Source organism: Fopius arisanus, unplaced genomic scaffold (genome assembly GCF_000806365.1).
Source record: "Fopius arisanus strain USDA-PBARC FA_bdor unplaced genomic scaffold, ASM80636v1 scaffold00070, whole genome shotgun sequence".
Lineage (NCBI taxonomy): Eukaryota > Metazoa > Arthropoda > Insecta > Hymenoptera > Braconidae > Fopius > Fopius arisanus.
The window spans coordinates 627,076-640,429 of NW_011887809.1; the positions used below are offsets into that span (position 1 = coordinate 627,076).

At 40.5% G+C, this 13,354-nt stretch overlaps 1 protein-coding gene across 1 annotated transcript; it reads left to right on the plus strand.

Moving 5' to 3' along the window:
- The first annotated feature begins 493 nt into the window (after positions 1 to 493).
- Positions 494 to 10,149, plus strand: LOC105269527 (uncharacterized). Its single transcript, XM_011309854.1, has 6 exons — positions 494 to 884; positions 3,469 to 3,677; positions 6,869 to 7,004; positions 7,897 to 8,030; positions 9,101 to 9,407; positions 9,949 to 10,149. Exons 1-6 carry the CDS (start codon positions 848 to 850, stop codon positions 10,038 to 10,040), a joined length of 915 nt encoding a protein of 304 aa, XP_011308156.1. The 5' UTR covers positions 494 to 847; the 3' UTR covers positions 10,041 to 10,149.
- The last annotated feature ends 3,205 nt before the right edge of the window (positions 10,150 to 13,354 follow it).

Sequence of the window (13,354 nt, forward strand, 5' to 3'; positions counted from 1 at the left end):
CATCCGCACGTTGAAGTGGTATTGGATTGAATCCTCGCAGTGGTGGATTCACACGAACCGAAGAACCAACGGAGAAAGCCCTCCAGAAGGAGACGAAATGCCAAGAGGTGGAGGTAGTTTTGACGTTATTTTGATATCGAGGCATTACACTACACGGGCTATTTGAAGGGTGGGGAGAGCCTTGGGGTTCATATTTTGCCGAGCGCTTGCGCGGGGTTCTATCCACCACTGGAGTGAAATTGATTCTGCGCGAAGACCGGGGAAAAGCCGGATTCATCGAACGTATACTAGAGCGACGACTACAACGACGACAGACGAGAGAGTGAGAGGGTGCCCCAAAACACCAAGGATCCATCGCCGAGAGATAGGGGGTTGTAGAGGTTGGTGGAAGTGGTGGAAGTGGTGGAAGTTGTGGAAGTGGTGGAAGTTGTGGAGGTGGTGGAGGTGGTGGAGGCTGTGGAAGTAGTGGAGGTAGTGGAGGTAGTGGAGGCTGTGGAGGTGGTGGAACTTGTGAAAGTGGTGGTAGACTACCCCCTGTTGGAGGGGGATTGAAGGGTATCAAGCAGCATTCGGGTCCTTGTGCTCTTGGTATTACGTAAGGGGATGTTGCCGCGGGAGGATCCCTCAGTGTTGCCATAGACCTCAACGGGGGTTCACCGGGTACAGACACTACAACCGTCTAGTCATGCGAGACATTGTGCTTTATCCATTGAGACTGAAAAGCGGTACAATAGCTTCTGGGGGCTATCGCCCTTGAGGATTTCCATTATTCCCATTATTTTTTTAGTGGTGATTGTGGTGAGGAGTTGTGACGGATAAATCGAAAATATTCGATAGGTAAATACAGATGGAACTGCGACTCGTCATTCTTGCACATATCGTCGGTGAGTGATAGTTTGTCATTTTTACCTTTCCCAGGGGATGAGGGGGATGAGGGGGATGAGGGGGATGAGAGCTGGGACAGGGGATGTGCTCGGAAAATTGAGGGTTAATTAAGTTCACGGGGAATTGCGTTGGGGGGTGGTTGTCCTGTTGTTCGGTGAATGAAGCCATTGATTTTTATTATTTCGTTAAATCACGGCTGGGGGGGGAGGCGAGGGAGGAGAAAAAAAAAATCACGCCACGATAAAATGAGGCACGATACATTGGCTGTGCGTGCCGGCGCTTTCGTGATAGCCTCTGGGCTTCATGTGGACTGACTTGTGTGTATACAGAGGCCTCGGGGCTATTGTATCAAACAAGTCCCAGTGAAAGTGACAGTACGGATTGCAGTGCTCAATCAATTCATACGGGGTCTTGAATTATTTTTTTTTTTCATATCATTCAATTTTTTATCTCAGATGCGGGACAATGCGTGAGACATGGGGGCGAGGGGTTTAACGGGATTTACCATGCCTCCGAGGACGATTTAACTCGGGGAATTACTTATCCATTTCACCGATCGAAAATTCACACGAAACCCGAAAATTCCTCCCCAGCGGGTACACCCGGAAGCCCGCAATCCCTGCAACTACTTTCATCGCTCTCTTATGGTTTTTAATTTTTTGTTTTAAAATTGAATAAATGAAAAAATAAACTGCAAACACGGAATTATTTATTCAGATAAAACGAGAAATATTTTTGAATTATTATCAAAATTGTAGGATTCGTTCTCATTGGAATTTCAATAAACCCTGAAAATATCACCAATTTTATTACGCTGTTAAATGATTATTACCGACCATCAATCTTTCTTTGAATCCAATTTTTTAAAATGTGAAAATAAATGATTGGAAACCACTGGAGAGTTGTAATTTTTATATGGATGATTTATCAAGTTAAAATTGGTATGATTAATAGTAGAAAAAGATCCCCGGGGTATTAAAAATACGAATGACCGAGGGATTTGTTCATGGCACGAGCAAACTGAGACGTGAATGTACATAAGAAGCGATTGAAGTGATTGTTATTATTAGAATTCCTAATGGTGTCGATTGATCGATCCATCTTTCATACCGTGAATGATGCCAATTCGTGATTGGATGCTCGATGCCAACAGGGCAGAGGGGGATTATTCAAGCCCCGATGAACAGTGCGTATATATCCCACCCCCTGATTTCTCTCCCACCGGATAGAAGGCATGAATAGTATACGGAATTAGGATAGACGGAGAATGAAAAGAATTGTAGGTAGATAGAAGATTCACCCGTTAAAAAAAAAAAAGAACTATGGGAGGTAAAACGAACGGGCTGTGAAAGAAGAGGCAAAAAATCATAAAAAAGATACACGCGAGGCGTTTCGCTTTAATTTTGCCTGATTAAATTTGCCTCCCCCTCGTCCATCCCCCCCCCCGTTCACCCCCCTTTGCCAACTTTGAATAAAAATTATATGTATGTGCAACGGTTTCAGGGAAAACTTGGTTAAGTACATTATCAATTATACGTTGCCATATCAAAACTCTGGATTTTACCGTGCATTACGGTAGGTGGGATTTTCGATCAAAGGGATAACACTGAAAATTGTTGAGAATAAATTGGTCCACCGTTTTATCGCTGTTGAAATAATTCATGGATAACCGAATAACAAACTTTTGCTGTGTTCATTTGATATTTAAAACACTGCCATTACATAGGGATGAATAAACAAAGGGTGAATAGAGGGGTGGGGGTGGTTATTAAAATGTAAGGTTCACCCGTATGTGTTGATTCCCATCTGCCCTCATCCCGTCGCTCGGATTCACTGAATAATTAATCATGGACTACGTCAATTTTACCCACCGAAAATGCCCGATTAATTTCTGGGAATTTTTCACCTGTTGGGTGGCTTATTTATTTCTTTTTATTTTACCACTGTCATTTGTCTATTCTCTTATCGCGCGTTTAGGTATTGAATAATCCGGGTCATCCTGGAGAATTGTCTGGGGGGTAAAAAAAAATCACCCCTACGGAAGATAAAATAACACGAGTGGAGATAAAAATATGCCAGCAAAATGGGAGAAATGGGTGGAGTTGGGAGAGAGTGGGAAGGAGAGGGAGTGAATTCTTTTTTTTTTCTCGTTTTTTTCGTTTTCCCTGTGGTGCGTAATAAGGGTAGGTAGAACGCACAATCTCGCTCGGTAAAATTCCCGTGAGATTGTCGTCCCGAGGAGAATGAAGGCAGACACTCTCCCGAGGAAATCTCTGTAGACTCTCTTCGGATATACGTCTACAATTGCAATGAAGCGAGTGTGATAAAAAAAAAGGAGAGAGAAAAGTGGGGGGAGAGGGGGGAAAGAAAGAGAGAAAAAAGAGAGAAAAAAAGAGAGAAAAAAGAGAGAAAAAAGGAGGGAAAACAAAGGGGTGGAAAAAAGATTAAAGGTGAAGGGAAGGGCGAAGGAGTGGAGAGCTCCGTTAAAAAAGCAATCGTTTTCTCTTGGCTTTAATGCGGAAGAGCCCGTTGGTTGATATCTTATTCAAAGGAACATTTGGTCGGTTTTTCTCGTATTCACAGGTATCTGCTCGGGGCTTAAGGAGGTGCACATGCAGACACCGACGGCTGTGGAGAAGGGCAACTCCGCGGTGTTAAATTGCTACTATGACTTGGAAGGCTCTAAGCTGTACACGGTCAAGTGGTACAAGAGTGGAAGAGAATTTTATCGTTATACACCCAACGAGTCACCGCCTGACAAGACATTTCCCATTGGAAATCTTAAAGTCAATGTAAGTCCGTAAACTATCTATTATTTTTCCTTTTTTTTTATCTTTGAAAAATCAATTGAATTACGGAATTGAAATTTTTTGAGATTTTTTGAAATATTTCGAGATATTTCGAGATATTTCGGGATGGATTTTCTTTCGCTTTTTTATGTGAGAATCATAATCATTAGAGATTGTTTATGAGCTCTGATATTAATAATTTTAATCATTAATATCAGATTAATTGGGAGAAAAATTTGAGAGTGCGTTTTATTATGACTTTTGGATAAATAAAGGAGAAGTGATTTATTTTCGTCAGACAGAGGAATTTGAAAGTCTATAGAAATTTCTGGTTTTGTTGTTGAAAATTTCAAGTTATTTTCCTTGGAAAGTTTTGTGCTTAATTTTCTAACAGCGGGGAATACAGTTCAGGGGACGAATGGGGACTAGACCTTTTCAATTGCGCAAACAATATTGTGTAAATAAATGAGAATCACTATTGCACAATTTGGCTTCGGGGACGCTCACGTTTTCTTTTTCTTTAGAGAGAATGCATTTTTCTGTTCTGGTGAAGTCGAGGCGAATTTCGTGCGGAATTGAATAGGGCGATCTGGTCTGGGGTAGTGGTTTTCACAATACTGGGAAAATATTTTTTGATTGGGAAAATTCGGTGAGGGTAATGCTTTGATACTTCGTTTCACACTTTCAATTCAACCACTTCACTCCCCTTTTACTCACAGTGAGAAAAATAGAAATTTTTAAAAAATTTGTCTGACAAATCAATTCGCCATTATCATTCATTCATCCAAAAAATTTTATAAATTATTAAATAAATTGTTCGTTAATTCAAGTTGAAAAAAAAAATTCCCTACGACTTTCCGTTGTAAAAAATCGTATGGCTGACTGAATTAATTAAAAAGCTGTGGACAATCACGAACTTTTGAAAGTGAAAATTCGAGTGAATTCCTAGATGAATCCCCTCGATAACGAAAGTACAGACTTTCATTGAGAATATTAATTTCAATGCGCGCAATTTTTTAACGGAAATAAAAAAAACCCGGGAAAATCTCGTGAATATAAATATTTTTCCCACAGCAGGCTTTCAAATAATTCCAATCAGAGATGGAAAAGTAATAAAAAGAGATGGAATCCACAAAATCTAGCAATAATAATATTTCATACCGACTTGTTTATTCAATTATCGATTTTTCTTTATTTAAACGATAAAACATCGTTTGATCAAACGAGTTTGTTCTTTTTCATATTCTTCAACAGCTCAGATAACGATCTACATATTTACACAAAAAAAAGTCAACAGGAATATGTGACAAAAAGAAAGAGTAAATAAATAACGAAAAAAACCGGTGGAAAATTGAACCAAAAGGACTGAGAAAAAGTTGACTTGATCGACCCGCATTTTTTTTAATCTCGATTGATAGAATTCTCATGATATTCCAAAACGTTTTATTGCGTGATCAAATTTATTTATGAGAAGTTACCACAATGAATTAGTTACTATTTCATTTCAATTATACTTTACCACAGGTTTTCTCCGTGAATTATTTATTCATTCATTTCTATTTCTATTCTATTTTTACCCACTCCTCATTCTTTCCCCCGAAAAAAAAAAATTGTTGAATCCATCAAACTTATTCCCTCGTTAGAATATTTTCCATTCTTCAACAGTTCAGATTATTATCTTGACATTGATCCACGAAAACCAACGAAGTCAATAAAGGTAGTCAGCTGTAATAAAAAAAATGAGAGATTACAGATGGGTATGACAGGAGATGTCGGATGTCAGTGGAATTTTCGCTCCGATAATTTCAGAATTACAAAAAATATTTCCACAGTATTTTTAGGGCTTTAGCATAAAGACAATGATGTTATTTATTTTTTTGTTATGGTAGAACAAAGCGGAATCAAATGCATCCATCGGACGTATCAATAATGAATAAATCACTAATTAACGAGATGACAGCTGATGGATACATTGATGATACGTCAATCATTTCAGCGCGGAAAAACCTATTCATTTCGTTATTCCCCTCTTGTATTATTCGCTCCTCATTTTTCTCTCTTTGATAACCGAAAAAAAATGTTGATCCAGTGATATCAGTTCCTTTCCTGAAATTCCCCAACAAATCTGATAGCTAGTCCACGATTAATTCTGGAATAAAAACTACATTCATGAATTTAGAGCGAATTATGCTCTCATTTATTCAATGAAGAATCGGATAATTTCTTTTGAAATACAGACTCGTTCCGTTATTTTTAACGCAATGGGATTTCTCTCTAGAATTATATGGGACTCTCATGAAATTTTTTCGGAATTTTTCTGTCGGTGGGGAATTAATTTCTCGCTGCACTGAGAAACAGTAATTTTTCATTGCTTTCAACTCGTGGTATAAATTTCCCGCAGGCCGAAAAATAATTTTCCACAGACATTATTAGAAATACCTCGAAGCGACAATGTTCTCTGAATTTTTAATTCACCTTAAAAATTCATGAAAATCGGATTTCTCATTTTCTATGGGAATTTCGATTTCCAGTCTCATCAGGAAAATTGGATATTAAATATCATTCAATTTATCATTTATTTAAGATCCCGAGGAGTCCTTCTCCGAATGTTGAATAAATTCTCTGATTCCTCCATTAATTAATCAGAAAATTGGGTTCTCCGCGTTGAATAATAATTATCCCTCCAACAATTCCTCGGATTGTCCGACTCGTAAAATCGGGCATAAAATGCCCTCGAATTTTCACAACCTGAAAAATATCTCAATTTCCTCTATTTTCTGGTCTTAAAAATATAAAATTCCCGAACAAAAAGATATCCCCCTAAAACTTGCATTATAATTTATCCACGATAAAAAAATTGGATACTCTCCCCCAGGACAGATTAAAAAATTCATTGACCCTGAAATAGAAAAATTCAGTGGGAGTTTAAAAAGCCATCAAAAAAACATTTCCGTATGTCACGTGTGGGTGATTGTTGGTGATGTTGAACCCCTCGATAAAGAGGGGTTGTTGGTTTGCGTGACGACGCATCGGAGGAACGTAAAAGGGGGTGGCTGCGTCGACGGAGACGTGCGATTTGGCGATTAGATACAGTTTGAGCCCCAGGTACACTGACCGTACAATTTCCACCCTCAACTCCATCATGTTCCGTACTTTATTATTTTCACCAAGTGATTTTTCAATTCCACTTACAGCTACGAGAGAGTAATGCAACACGAGTGAGCCTGATGGACCTGGACTTTGATGCTGCTGGTGATTACAGCTGCGAGGTATCGGAGGACGCACCCTCTTTTCACACCGCCATTGTATACAGAACAATGAATGTTGTTGGTGAGTTAATAAAATCACTGGAAATTTATCCACCTTCACCCACCTCATTCCACCCCTTCCACCTCATTCCACCCCTTCCACCTCATACCACCCCTTCCAACCATTTCACCCCTTCCACCCCCTCTGTCCACCTCGTAAAGCGCTTTAAATTGATTCTAAACTCGTGGGTTAAGATAGTAACGATCTTCAAAGTAAAACCCAAGAAACAAGTGCAAGTTCTTTTTTAACAAAAGAGTAACTAGAAGTGGAATAAAAAAAAATTCAAGTAACCGAGGATGGGTAAAAAGGATAAGAAAAGGTGTAGGTCCGGGCGAGGAAACCCAACGAGGAGGGGGTAGAAAGGGGGTGGCAACGAATGAAAACAAGGAGCATCTGGTGGTGGTGTAATTAATGAACAAAATGCACCTAGGTACTGGCTAATTAATGAGCGAAAGCCTCAGTACTAGGTTGCACAGGTTCCTGGAGTCGTAATTAATGAACGGGAAAATGTTATTATGCGGGATTTTCGAAAAGGGCGAGGGGGTGGGTGGATGGGGGTTAGAATATGAAGGGACGGGTATATCCCGACCATACACCGCAACTATCCACCACCGCCGTCACTTGCCCACTAACGCTTTTGCGTTTTAGTTAATGCCGGTGAAACGGAGATTGATGAGTACATACAGTTGCCACCCCCTTAACCACCCAGTCAACCCCCCTACCACCCTACCGAGCCGTCGGTATATGCGATTAGCTTTTGTGGTGGTTGGGTTTATCGTCGATCCCTGTGGAGGGGCTCTTTATAATTGAGCCCAGTTGCCAGTGTCGTGATGCTAATAACAATATTTTATTCCTATTTAATGATTTTTTTTTAGTTTTTCTCTTATAAATCTTGGGATCTGATTTGCCGCAGAATTACCCAGTCAGAGGCCGGCTATTCAGGGACTCAAGAGGAAGTACAGGATCGATGATACTTTGAGATTAAATTGTACTTTGGGTAAGAGCAGACCAGCCGCTAATCTCACGTGGTATGTCAACGATCGACAGGTAAGATATTTTCTCAGGGATTATTCCATTTTTTATATTCGATAGGGATTTTCAAATTTTTTGTTTCGATTTCAGGTGCCAATTGTTTGAGGCAAGTGGAAATCATTTTTTTTTTTTCACGGTTTTCGTCGCGGGGTTGTGCAACTTGTTTGAGGTTTTCGGGATTGGGGTAATTATTTATTTCGTGGATAATTGATCTGGGTATTTATAGGGTGGGGATGGAGGGGGTGGTGGTATCTGTGGGGAATTTTTCGGGTTTATTGAGGTGGAGGTATTGATTGTAATTTGAGAATTTATTTTTAGGGTTCGTTATGAATATCGCGATGAATATGATAGATCAATTAATGAGTGAATAAATGAATTCATTAATTTTAATTCATAAATTTTCATGAAGTGGTAAACATTTTTTAGTTTATATTTCAAGGGACATTAAAAAACCAAATTTATCGTTTTTGCATTTAAAATCGTTGAGATTCTTAAATGAGAGCATCAAATTGACTTTTCTCTTTTTTGAAAATGGTCGTTAGACTCCAAGGAACAGAGAAATACATCCGTTTTATGACCCATTAGATAGATCCCGGGAAAATTGAAGAATTTTTTTCATTGGTTTCCCATTGGTTCATTAATTTTTTATAAAAAAGCATTTCATGGTCGATTCTGCGGGCCATAAAACAGATTCATATCTTTGTTCCTTCGACTTCCAGGAACGGAGATATGAATCCATTTACCCTCTAACGATTATTTTCAAAGGATAAAAATCTCCTTCAGTTAAAAATCGTGGCACTTAAACGTCAAAAATCAAATAATCATAACGAGTGCAAATCCCAAAATAAATTCACCTACCATAAATTACCGACGATAAATTCCTAAAAATTAATAACTTTCCTTCGTCCTCTGATTTTCCGCGAGTGAATAATTCCCTAAAAATGTCCATAAAAACAATTAAACACCATCGAAATACAATCGACAGTGGATTATTTGCAGTGAATATTTATCGCGATGAATTTGAGATACGGAAATCGGTTGCGGTATGATTTAAAGTGGTTTAATTGATGAATTTTAATTTGCAGCCACTCCAGTCGCATGTACGCGTTTACAATCCATCGGATACGAATGACGCAGACTGGGAGACGGCGAGAGTTGGATTACAATTTTTGGTAAATCACGAGCACTTTGCTGCTGGCAAACTCAAGATACGTTGCAGTGCATCAATCTACGACATTTACTGGCAGAGTATAGAGGTTAGTACTGAGGAGGATAGACCAAGGGTTATACAGCTTGAACCAGCGGCAACGATCGTTGGCGTCAATTACCTTCAACCACCCCCGAACTTTCAGACTGGCCAACGTAAGCCCGACGGGCATCTCGACGTCAAAGGTAATTTAACCCAGCCCTCTGTCTCCCTGTGACCATTTTTTTTTTTTCTTTTCTCCTCGTATACTTTTCAACCAGTCTCTCTCATCTCTTTATCCCCTTTGCCCGTCTCTATCCACGTCCCACGGCTTTTTCGGCGGATCGATCTCACGAAAAATTCATTCCGTTTATTCAAGTCATTCCTGAAAATACTTAATTGGCGAATTCAGATTATCGGACGCTAATTGGTCGGGAATTTTCCGCTGAAATCTGGGAGTCATCCGTGGGTTTTCATGGCATGATCATTTGATTAACAATTTGTCAGCAAATTGAAAAAAAAAAACGGTGATTATAGTTAAAAGGGGATAGACCATCTCTAAATTGTCAAATCACTTTTAATTTATTGCGATTACGGGACCAATAGCGACCAAGGGAAACGACCTGAAGAGTCGTTCCCAATCGGCGTAAAAATCCCTGTAAATAAATTCCTCTCCTGTGAAAATAGCCGGTGATTCCCCCAACTCCACACCAAATTAACCCCAGATATCCAATTTTTAAATTACAGACCTCAACTCATCATCCATCGGAGTACAACTACTGGGCTCCCTCCATCTCTCCCTGGGACCCATCCTGATTCTCCGACTGGCCGCCATCTAACATCTCAAAATCACTTCAAAACAAAATCAACAAACCAAAAAATAAAAACCAAAAACCATGAAAAACCATCTTCTGTACCATATGCGTGCTTTGCAGCTCTTTATATAAATCGACGTGCTTGTAAAAACAATCTCTAATTATTCCCCATGCCATCCTCCCCCCGAAGACGAGCCATCAATACCACCCCCAAAACCCCCCTCGAAAAAAAAATACATATACCAACCCCAAACAACCGTTGATAGATCGATTTTCTCGACTGACACCGCTCGTCATTGGGTTTTAGTTCTGGGTGTCAGTTGAGTGCCTCAAATGCAACCCCCATCCCCCTCTGGAGACGGAAAAATTCGTCACGGGAATACAGGGGGAGGTTTACGCACCGTCGAGCACTCGTGGACGTTGTTACGTCGAGACAACGACGTAAAATCGATATTTCAATTCAACCTGAGTAGATACGGGGATTTTCTCGATGAAATTTTGAACGTCAGTATCACCCAATCACCCACCATCCCCCAGTGTCCCACCCCCCGTCGCTCGTCTCCCGGTCACTGTACTCTTTTTAATCCAATTTTTTTTTATCTTGATCCTCTTTTTTGAATTGTCTGAGTTAACTGGGATATATTCGCGCGAACGAGGGAGCAGAAGATGAGGGGACGAGAGAGGATTGTGGGAGGACTGGAAAGCGGGTGGCAAGGGGGTTGCGAGGGGGCGGCAAGGGGGTTGCGAGGGGGCGGCAAGGGAATGGCGAGGGGGTGACGAGGGGGTGGCCAGGGGGTGGTGCAGAGTCGCGGGTCCGAGCGCAGAAGCTGATGGCTAATCGATGTCGTCGCTGCGATGTGTTAGTTTGCAGGCAGTCCCAGTGTGTACCACACAAGTTGCGTATGTTATCGGCTCTGAGGTGCAGCCTCCAGGGGGTGGCCTGGGTGGCCTGGGTGGGATGCACCAGAGGAGTCAAGAGGATGCTGAGAATGCCGCGGGGATGCCAGTGGTAAAATTCGAAAAGATGGATCACGATCTCGAGGAAAATTGTACGGATGAATCTACTTGTTTCCCTTCTATTCCAATTCACCTCTTCTTCACCCCCTGGGGGGGGGCGCCGTCTCCCTCCCCCCTCCTGTCAAGACTTTTACCCCAAAAGCCGATTCGTTGATATACGAAGCACTCACTAAAGTGGAGTAGAGTGAATCATCCCCCTTTCAGGGAACGACCCCAACGAACAATCCGACACAGTCATGCGCGCATCCCCCTACCCCCTCTGTGTATCGGTTGAAGAGAGAACAATTTCTGTTTCGGTCCAATTGAGATTCTTCCGATCGATAGAAATACGTTTAGGATGAAGTATCGGGACATGGGCGTTTTTTTTTTTTTATGACTTTTGAATTTTTTGTGAATTTTTTCACGGAATTTTAGATTTCTATTTTATTTATTGTGGTTCATTTTATTTTAACATGTTCATTTATTATTCGATCAAAGTTTGGGAAATGCGGCATTCATATATTGTTGTCGTATGGAACTTTTAATGTACCTTTTCTCCAATTGTCCGCATGCTAAATAATGAAATTGAATGGAAATGCAATTTTTGTGGGCATTTGCAATGTTTTTTGTGGAAATTGGGGGATTGCTTCGTTTTCATGTGATTCCCCGAAAATTTGTCATTTTTTTTAGAACTCTGACGGTTTCAATTCAATCACTGGAAATTCCGCGGAATAAAGTTAAATATAAATAATATACCGACGACATAAAATTAATCCTGATATTTGCAATGTTAAAAATAAACCAAAAAATTCCCCCCGGAAGAATGGAAAATTTGAAATTTTCTTAATCATTACGCAATTTTGATTGGATCTGTGATAAAACCGAAAACGTCAGCAATTTCCCTCTTGTTTTTGTAACGAGGGGGTGGTAAGGGGTGAGCAATAGGGAGGTAGAAGTAGATAGGGGGTGGCAGGGTTGTTGTTGTTGTTTGAAGAGTTTTCGAGTATTCTTCGGGTGTTGAAGAGCGACGAGGGAGATGAGATAGAAAAATCTCACGGACAGTTCGGATAGAATCCATTATTCCCCCAATTGTGAATCATCGTGGAGGGGTAGGGGGGTGGGTGTAGGGGGGCTGTGGGGGGTAGCAAACTCCAAAGATAAACGAATGAATAGTCGCGACACTTGAGTTAATGCTTCAAAGAGCTTTACGAGGGGGTGTGGAAACAGAAATGAAAGTTTTGGGAAATTGTCACGTGCGGTGAGGGGTCAAGCCGGATAAATCCAGGACGTTAGTCAATTTGCTGGTTAATTCAATGGAGGGGGTTTGAGAAAATTAAGGAGGGGTGGTTCGATACACTGGATATAAAGAATTGCGATGGTTGTAAGCCCCCGGTATTTGTGCTCATACGAATTTCATTTTGGCCTAGACACTGAATATAGTTTTATTGACATTCTGGAATTTCATATTCCCCGGGGACCATTTGACGCGTGTGAGGGTATGCAATTGTCTCAGATGATACGGGTTTACTGTTGTTTTCATGTGTACTGAGGTGGCTTCGATGGTATCGCGGGAATTCTTTGTTTATTTATTTTTTTTTTCCACCGTTTTATTGACATCGCTGTTACTTCTGGTGAAGGTTGTAATAAAAATTGCGGTGATGGGACTAGCAATTGAAATTTCATGAGCCCCAGTATATAAAAATGAAGAATTAAACGGAAAGAAAAATTAAGAATTGAAAAAATAGTGAAACCAATTTAATTGAATAACAATGAAAAAATGATGTAATAAAAATTTTTACTTTCACTAGATTTCAACCAAAAATAAATCCCAAGAACAATAAACAAGGAAAAAATGCATAACCACCGGAACATAAATGCAGACTTGGTCCCAGGAGAAGGTTTTCCTTTGAGACATTCGTGATCCTCAAATTTCGTCATTTCCAAGGTAAATGACAGCGGCAAAGTCGACAGCCCGAGGTATCAGCGGTGCAAAAAGCGACTGAGAAGTGCGTTATAAATTTGAGGAAAGCGTTGACATGAAGTGAAGTAAGAAAATGAAGTAGACCCTAGGGTGGAGTCAACATTCTGGTTTTACTGCTGTCCCCAACCCCCGAAGAAGGCCTTCCTCCCTTCAGTCCCGATGAAGATGCGTCCCAAGCGTGAATCATCCCCCGACCACGTACCGTACAACTGCCAAGATAAACGAACAATTCGCTTTGCCATTTCTCCTCGATATCGCTACAGCTGTAGATACAGAGGCCGAATAAAAAAGAAGAGACCTCTCCTGCACGGGAATTTCCAGAGCTCTATCTCATCCCCTTTTGACCACCCTCGTTCACTTT